Consider the following 8,889-nt stretch of genomic DNA (forward strand, 5'->3'; position numbering starts at 1 on the left):
CCCCTCCCCTCCCCTTCCCTTCCTTTTTTCTGAAAGTGGGTTTGCTGGTTTCTTTTTTTATGACTTTTTAAAACTGTGATTTGCACTTTTGACAGAGTTCCCTTTCTTGAACCTTTTGTGTTGGATTTGTTTGGCCTGATCTTTCACACAGTAATGCTAAGTCCATCTGCGTTGTGGTCTACACAGCTACTAGACCTATACTACATTCGTAGAGCGCAACACTCTATGAAGAATTGGAAGTGCTCCCATGTACAACTGAAAATTCAAATACTCTTCCAAGAAGTCATCATTTATCTAAAAATGTGATCTTTTTCTTGATAGTGTATTGATCCTGTCTCTATATTGCCTCTCTAATCTCACATACAATTCCATGATTGATTTTGACACACTCATGAAGTGGTCAGCAATGCAATACTAGTATTAAGTTTTTTATTATTAGACTCTAAAATGTACCCAACCCAGAGATTCCATCACACTTACTTTTCCCTTCATATTTTTGTCCCATCATACTTTCTATTACCCTTAACACCATCCTGCTGAATGTCCCACACTGCCCTTCTGACCAAGTTGGTAGCCCAGTAATGCTCTCCTGTACTGGTTATTCTCCTTCCACCACATGTCTAACTAATTACTATTATTTTGGAGTGGTTGATTGATGACTTTTCTTCATGATTCCACCTTAATTTTATGCTTCTCGCAGTGCTGTAGTAGCACTTAAAAGTTTTGCTTGAGGATGTGCTGGTAAACAGAAAGTGTTTTAATGAGCCTTCCTTATTTATTCTGACTGTACTATTTATTTCCCCATTGGCTTTTCTGAGGCACATTAAATGTTAGCTATGCCTGCCTCAGAGGCATGTCAGTCTTAAGCAGCAGTTGTTCCATACTCATTAGACTTCCTCATCTTTCTGTTTAAAATGTTCCTCTGCAACCTTTTCAATTTCTTTGGCAGCAGCTGGGCTGTGTTACAAATAAGGTGCAGTCTGTCCTTCCTGGACATGTTCCTCCTGTTGAAGAAGCTTCCCCAGTTCCCCAGAGGAACTAACTCCCTTCCCACTTACACTGTTGTCTTTTCTTTGGAGACTCTGAATCCTTTGCGTTGAGTATAAAGGGAAAGTGTATTTTTAAGCTATTGGTGTAGAATGCTAAGAAAACAAGTGGAAGAAAAAATATTTCCAGCCTTTATAGCTACCTATCAATCTGGAACTTGGTGAACAAAGTAGTGGAAGGAATGGCCGAAACATTTCCCTGTAGTTTTAGATAGCTAAATATAGACTGCTTCTATGTACCTCTTGAGAAACAGGAGGTTTTACACCTTCTTGTATGTTACAGACTCCAGAACAAGTATAAAATGTATTTCAACCAGACTAGAAAATAAATGCTTGATATGAAAGGTACTGTGTATGACAGGCAGTGTGAGACCAAATAACAGAAGTTACTGGTAAAGAGGAAGGTGGAAAGAGCTTTGATTGTTCTGTGGCATAATGAATATTTAGGTCCACGGATGCACATCAAAGTGGTAGAGCTCAGAGCAAGCCCTAAAACTGGATCCTGTCTTGTTTACAAACTGCACAGAAGTTACAAAACAAACAATAGAAAATTTGTTTGAGAATTGAATACAACATCAGAGTCAAATAAAGGATTTTCCTTCTTTTTGATCATATATTCATCTGCAGAGCGTATTCTTTTTAATATGGGATCATGTTGAAGTAATGGGCCTGACCAGTCTGAAATTTGATTTCTTATCTTGAAAAGTTATGTTTTTTTTCGTCTTTGGTAAAGCAATGCTCCAATTCTCCAAATGGATGTAATTTTATGGAATACAGATATGGATTTCTAGGGCTCCCAGGTATATTCCATAGCATTTCTTATTTGATTTTGTAAGCATCCCATCTAGTTCATAAATGACTGCAGTAAGCCTTGTAACTGATTAATTTTCCCATGACTATGGTTAATGTAGTAATGTCATTTGTTGTATCAAAAATCAGACAAGATTTCTAGAATTATTTTGTTGTTCGTTTGTTTTTTTTTTAGATATAATAGTGTACTTAAGACCAAAAATGATGTCTCAAGGATAGTTCAGAATGCTGAAGTCTGAGGTTTAGATTACTTCTCAGGAAATTTAGATGTAATTAATGTTATTCATTTATTTTTTTCCTTGTCAACAGGAAGATTCAGCCGACTGCGGTGGTGCCTCTGGTCTGAGTCCATCACTGTGGTCTATGGTAGGAATTCAGTTGGTCCTGCTTTGGCTCTTATCCGGCAGCAGACACTACCAGTTATGACCTTGCTAAAACAAAACCTGCATAACTTAATCAAGATCCAGCCAAAACAATAGCCTCAGTTTCATTTTAAAAAGGATCAGCTATTCAGACAGCAGCAGAACAGCAATGCTCATGTCTGGTTGTCATGCGTTGTGAGATCCATAAAGGCACTCAAAGTGGCTGCATATTGGAGTGTCAATCCTTAAACGTATGTGAATGCTGCATCATCTTTGCCACCCAAACAGAATTCCGTACACGCTTCACTGGGGAATCTAAGATTTTTTTCATTCATTCGTTGTTGTAATCTTGATGACTTCATGTAAAAGGGCTCCCCTGACCACAGCTTATGTATATGATTTTCATTTATATTAAGCTTTGGATTTATTGAAGATTTATATTCTTTTACATGAACATTTATTTATGAAAGAAAGAAGAAAAAAAAGAGAGTATGCTCCCCAGTATACATTGCTAGCACCACAGTGGCTGCTTTGAACATCAGTTTTGTCCAAACTATTTGAGTGAAATGAAAATATTGGCTAGACTTCATCAGAAGCTCAGCACAATTGAAATGCTGTGCAAGTGGTTTATTCTTCCAAAGTTAATTGGAACAGGTAGCTGGCAATATTTTGGTAGGTTCATAAATTGTTAGCTTAAAGAAAAGAATAGAGAAAGGAGGAAACTACTGTTTTTAAAAATATAAAGATGCTTGAGAGTGTAACTTAGAAACAATTCTCTTAATCTTGGTGTCATCTTCTATCAGAAAAATATTAATTTCTATTTACTACTCACCTCCTTTTCACAATGCAGATATACATATAAAGCTAGTCAAGTCCTTCAAAGATTCAAAAAAAATGCTTGTGAATAAAAATAAAATTATATGTGCTATTTGAATGTTGGTTTCCAAGGGTATTTTGCATGATGATGATGCTACGTTACTGTTTTTCAGTTAGTTTTCTTTGATGGTAGAGTATAGTCCATTGCAAAGGTAACTGAGTGGTTCTTTTTTTGTGTGAGAAACTGAACATTGCAATGTATTGCAATCAAATCATATTGAATTATGTTATGAAATAGAGCTCTGAATATACTGTGCAATGAAAAGCTGAGAAAATAGGGTGAATTTAGCTATCGTAACAAAAAGGTTGAGTTGGATTTTTTTACATAATAGTGATCTCACATTAAAACCCATGTACAGATATTTTAAGTATATAAAAAATCAGATTTTACATATTTATTTTTGAAAGTATATGTTCACTAAGGTTCATATCAGGTTCCCCCTTTGTTTGCTTTAAAATTCATCCAGAATATTAAAATTATGCTGTTGCTATTTATCATTGAAAATAGCAAAATTAACAGCAAAATTACCTGGTGTCTAAGATTGGGAAAAATCTAAACAAATGGGGAGCCTTGAATCTGTATGTATGCACATTGATACTTGATTGTGAATAATAATTTTAGAAGTTGTTTTTATACAACCTCATTGGTGATACAGATTGGTGCAGTAAATTACAATATTACAGTGTATCATAGTGTTGATGCAAAATATGATTTGTGCTTTTTTCTAGTTTTCAGAACTAAACAGTATTGCAAGACAGCTAAACCAATGAATGTGCAGCTCTGCTGATATTGTATAATTCTGCTAACAACTGCAATATGCAAATATTAACATGGCACAATATACTAGCTCTTTAAAAAATAAGAAAATGCAAAGCATTGGTATGTGTATGCTGGCAATTGAATGATATAATTTTGATCATGTCAAAAGCTTAAAGAAACAATTGGGCATGCATTAATACCCTATGAAACATGAAGAAGCTACTCAAAGCCCTGGCATGGCTTAAAAGATCAGACATCTACTGTAGTTGTACCCACGGCTGGTTTGTTGTTTTCCTCATGAACCTTGGCTCCAGCTATGTATTTTCTCATTTTTGGAAGTACAATGAGTGAAAACAGTAAAAACTGACCTTCTGTTCAGTAATAAATTTTAGCTTTTAAAAAATATCTCTTGTACAGACATGGGGTCAAAATTACAGTCAACTCCGTTGGATGACTTCAGGTCCTCCTCAGGGAAGGTGAGCTAATTTTAATGCTATGAGTAAAGGTAATCTTGCAGCTCTTCTTCCAGTTATCTTACTGCACTAATTATTAAAAAAAACCAACAACAATAATAATAGAGTCTTTCTAATCCTTAAACTCTATTCTGCATTTTTCCTTAATGCAGTCAAATGAAATCTTATGAAGGATCAAGGTTTGTAGGATTAAGCCAATACTCAGTATGCTTGTTTGCTTTTACTTTAAGATTAGTTAAAATACACATTACTTTTGCATCTTGCTATTTTAATTTCTTGAAAGGTTGCCAGTATAATAAGCGCTATACATTTTTCACTTAGCTACCCAAAAGAAACCCTTCATGGAAAAGTTACATTACTGAGATGTTAGAATAATTTGGTTACACGAGTGAGCTATATTCTGAATTAATTAATAACTATTTGATTAGAGTCCGTAGGAAGGAAGAAAGATAGCACAAAGCTATAATGCCACAGAAACCAAGTGGGGCTTTTGCTCTTATTCCACTTCCCTTAGAGGGCTCACATATAAAAAGAAGGGAAAAGTGCATGCAGTGCAGACACATTAGCCTTCTTGGGCTATCCAGAGAGGGAAGTACTCTTTGTTCCTCTCCTCTGCCTCTCTCTAGGACTTAAAGAATCATTTCCTTATATACACGTAGCCTTTCAGCCATTAAACCTGTCTGATCAAAAACTCAGGATTTTGATAATACGGAAGTGATGTATCTATAAAATACAAAACACCAGAACACCAGAAAGCAAATGCAATGTGAACATAGCTATCTCAAAATGTGAAGAACAGGCAGTTAGAAATATCTTCCATGAATAACTACTTATTCTTATGCAGAAGAATATCCTTACTCTCATATAATGTGAAGTAGTCAACTTCTCTTTGTAAGAAAATAAACTTGATCCTAGGCTTGAAATTGAGACATTTTCAAATTACAACACGCTCTAAAAAGTTTTTCTGAAGTCAGATAATAAACTATGTTGGTATTTGCTCAGATCCTTTAAATAGCACTAAGGGGCAGAGATAAACTGCTGTAACTATTTTCGTTTACACTGAAGTCATGTGGCCTACTGTACATCTGATAAATAACCACCATTAAAGTTCTCACAGTGTGGTACTGTACAAGTGTGATCCGAAGACTTAGCATGAAAGGTTTCTTTTCTTTTTTTTCCCTTTTGTTTGTTTAAACAACCAGCATTACTGCCAAAACACTAACCGTGGTCCACATTTGTAACAGGTTTTTAACATGACATAGCAGGTTTGATTGACAAGATTTTTAGGTCCTGTATCATTGAGATTTTAGTATGATATTTTTCATGTTTCTAATGCTTGAGGCTTTACTGCTTAACTTGACAAAAAAAAAAAAAAAACACCAACAGTGTTGCTGCCATTTGTAATTTTTCCTATAATATTCCTTTTACTAACTTAAAAACTGGCCTTACTGGGTTCAAATAGGCAGTATCCCTTTTAAGTGACCTTTGCAACCCAAGTGTTACTTGCTGCAGTTGAGAGTTTTTTGGTATCACTGAAGAGACATAAAGAACTTTTTTTCCCATCAACATGTAAGCTCAGAAAGTGTGCTTAGTAACTCTTAATTTCAAAACACAACCTCAGTCTCACTGGTCCTAAAAATTCAGATGCTAGCACACTGGTTATTAAGAGGCATATTAATGCCTACAAGGCACAGCAATGCTCTCTGATGTTTTTAGAATGTCGACTGAAGGTGAAATCTTAACTCCTTAGGTGAAATTTTACCCTAGCTTCATCAGACATCTAAGCCTTTAAAAAAGGCCAGATTTTTTTTTCTTCCATACCACAATGTTAATATTGTTAATACTCATTGTACACTACTGTAAAAAGATTAAAACAAAGTGTCTGAAAACAATTCAAGAGTTTTGAAAAGTTAGCCTCACCTTCTTCCTAGCTACTTGGATCTGTACTGTTTATGGCTTAAAAGAAAAATACCATCTTAAAGAAATAATTTCACTGAGGCTAAACGAGTACTGTCTTGTTCAGATGCCATGAAAATGCGATTGTGATCTGACAAAGCTGTCTTCTCTTCTTGTGTTGTATGGAATGTCTGGATCATGCTTCCTGGGATATTTTTATTGAAATGCTCAGTGTGCGTTTCTGCAAAAAGGCTTGATTGCTCTTACAAGGCAAAGCAAGTCTTTCTCCCTTTTATTGTGTTCTCTTGACACTTTTGTGGAACTTGACAAGCCTGGAAAAATAAATTTTTGTAAAAATTTGTACAATAATGTTATAAAAAGTTTATAATCCTAGAACTGTTGTGTTAATTCTTGTGCAAAAACAGTATATTCAGAATAAAAATTTATCATTTAAAATCAACAACTACTTTGATTTTTCACTCTGTATAATAAAAACATGTAACAGAGCCTACATACATAGCTTAATAGTAGGTCTTTGCAACAAAATTGCACATAGAAGACTGAGATTTTCCAAAGCATAGACTGTGACTTAACCCAGATCATACTGGGGATCAAAGGAGAATGAGCAGTAAGCCCTCATTTCTGCATTAGTTATGGCTTTGAAAATTTCAGAAAGGTTTTTTTTTTAAAAAAAAAAATAAAGTAACCAATGAAAACTGAGAATCTGTAAAGCAATCAGTACAATAATAGTCTATAAAGCATCTGAAGTTACCCTGTTGTTCTGAAACAATTGCTTTTGGAAGGACTGTCATTTACTAACTTGTAAACATTGATGAAGTCCAAGAGTTCATTCACATTCAGAAGCAGACTAAACTCAGATGGTGGCAGCCCGAGTTGTTGCCCCACCTCTGACAAAGATCACTGCTTGATTTATGAATCAGCTTCTGTACTGCTGCAGTTCTCAGCTGAACAACGAATTCGAGTGGATATATGCACTTTAATAAACAGGCTTGAGATGTTTAGGAGTTGCTTCGCTGCTTTTCAGACAGTGTGCTGGGACTGGCAATCTCCATCAGAAGGGCAGGGCAGATGGTAACCACTTTAGAAGTCTGATTGTAATCCTTTGCTGTGTATGTGTCAAAGCCCAAAGAGAATGGCAGTCATAAATTACAGCTGAATTTACTGAATCCCTGAGGAGTCAGATAAGAGAGCAAGAAATCAAATGCAGATTCTAATGCTGCGAAGTATCAGATCACCCATGTGGAAATGCTACAAGGCAGCACATGACACTGCAGATCAACATCCAGAGATTACTGGCCTCAGCTAGATCAAACATTGCCATGTAACGACATGATTACCCCCACATGCTGAATTAATTGTAACATGTTCTCTGTATGTCGAGTGCCACTGAGAAGCAAAAATAAAGAAATCTCCAAATCCCTTCCCAGTACATTTTTAATTCTTTATTACAGTACTCTATTCATTCAACACCAGGAACCAATTCTTTCAGAAAACAGAGGCTTTGTTTGTTTGTTTGTTTCTCCCATTTCTGGAATTTACAAGCAGATCAATTTGGGAATGCCTGCATTGTGGTGAAATATTCTCTACTAGTCCCCAGTGCAAATCAAGCCAGAATACACTTTGCCTGTCATCTTGTATTATTTTGAGAGATGACTTCACATTGTCCAATATAGAATGATTGCTGCTAACCATCTACAAAAATCAAGAAGTTATGTAACTGTTATGTTACAGAAATCCTTCACTGTCTCATCTCTTATCCCAGTGCTCCTTGTAATGCTCTACTGAACAAGGTGCACACCTTAAATGATGCAGCATTTTCTCTGTCTGTTGTAAAAGACACAGAAAACAATGCCTCCCTTTCCAATAGTCTGTTCTAAGCTTGTATTCCCGAAGTTTGTATAGGGGAGTAAGGAAGGAGGGAAAATGCCATTTTCAGGAGAATGATTTTATCTAGATTCTAACTGTATTTCTTCTAAATGCTGCTTTTCTGATTTAGAATATCACTTTCCCAGAAGCTAACCATTCCTTCTGAAACTGTTCAGCCTTTTAATTAGGCTTCCCTTTTAACAAAGCATACCTCTGTTTCTTTGTGTGTTTGGGCCTCTTTTGTATTCTACAAGCGTTTTCTTGACTTATGGTTTGCGGAGTAGATATTCAAACCTCTTAGTGTATTCCCCATGGGGGAATGTAAGCATTTGTGATTTGTCTAATCTATCTTTAGTTGACTACAGTAAGTCAGTTCACTCTAGAGTAATTAGTTTAGGACCTTGCTATCCAAGCTGCTGGTTCTCTCCAGATTTTGACTATCTGCCTTAAGGATCTGAAGGTGAATTCTTAAAAAATAAGTTGCCATTCCTTTTTCTGTAGTATGATTTTTTCCAAGAGAGAAATTTTCACATAAAGGAAAAACTGCATCTGCTACTTTTTCTATTATTTTCATGCTATTTTTTTATGGGATCTCATTGCTGTTAGTTTCTGACAGCTGTTTTGTGAAAGGCAGCACAAAGTATAGGACTTCAGTAGTATTCACTCTTCCTCTCTAAGAAAATCTTTTGTATTATCAGTCACTTACTTAGATTTTTCATAAACAAAATAAAATGCATGGTATTGGGAGTGGGAACTATCTCAGAATTTCCATTTTAGCT

General features: G+C 35.5%; 1 protein-coding gene across 3 annotated transcripts in view; it reads left to right on the forward strand.

Moving 5' to 3' along the window:
- The window catches only part of CACNA2D1 (calcium voltage-gated channel auxiliary subunit alpha2delta 1), a 361,729-nt gene extending 355,046 nt beyond the window's left edge, over positions 1-6,683 (forward strand). For all 3 annotated transcript variants that reach the window (XM_021384456.1, XM_021384457.1, XM_021384458.1), the window contains one exon: positions 2,166-6,683. In XM_021384456.1, the coding sequence (XP_021240131.1) occupies positions 2,166-2,282 (117 nt within the window). In that variant the 3' untranslated portion in view covers positions 2,283-6,683. The remainder of the gene's footprint in view (positions 1-2,165) is intronic.

Source organism: Numida meleagris, chromosome 1, assembly GCF_002078875.1.
Source record: "Numida meleagris isolate 19003 breed g44 Domestic line chromosome 1, NumMel1.0, whole genome shotgun sequence".
NCBI classification, from domain to species: domain Eukaryota; kingdom Metazoa; phylum Chordata; class Aves; order Galliformes; family Numididae; genus Numida; species Numida meleagris.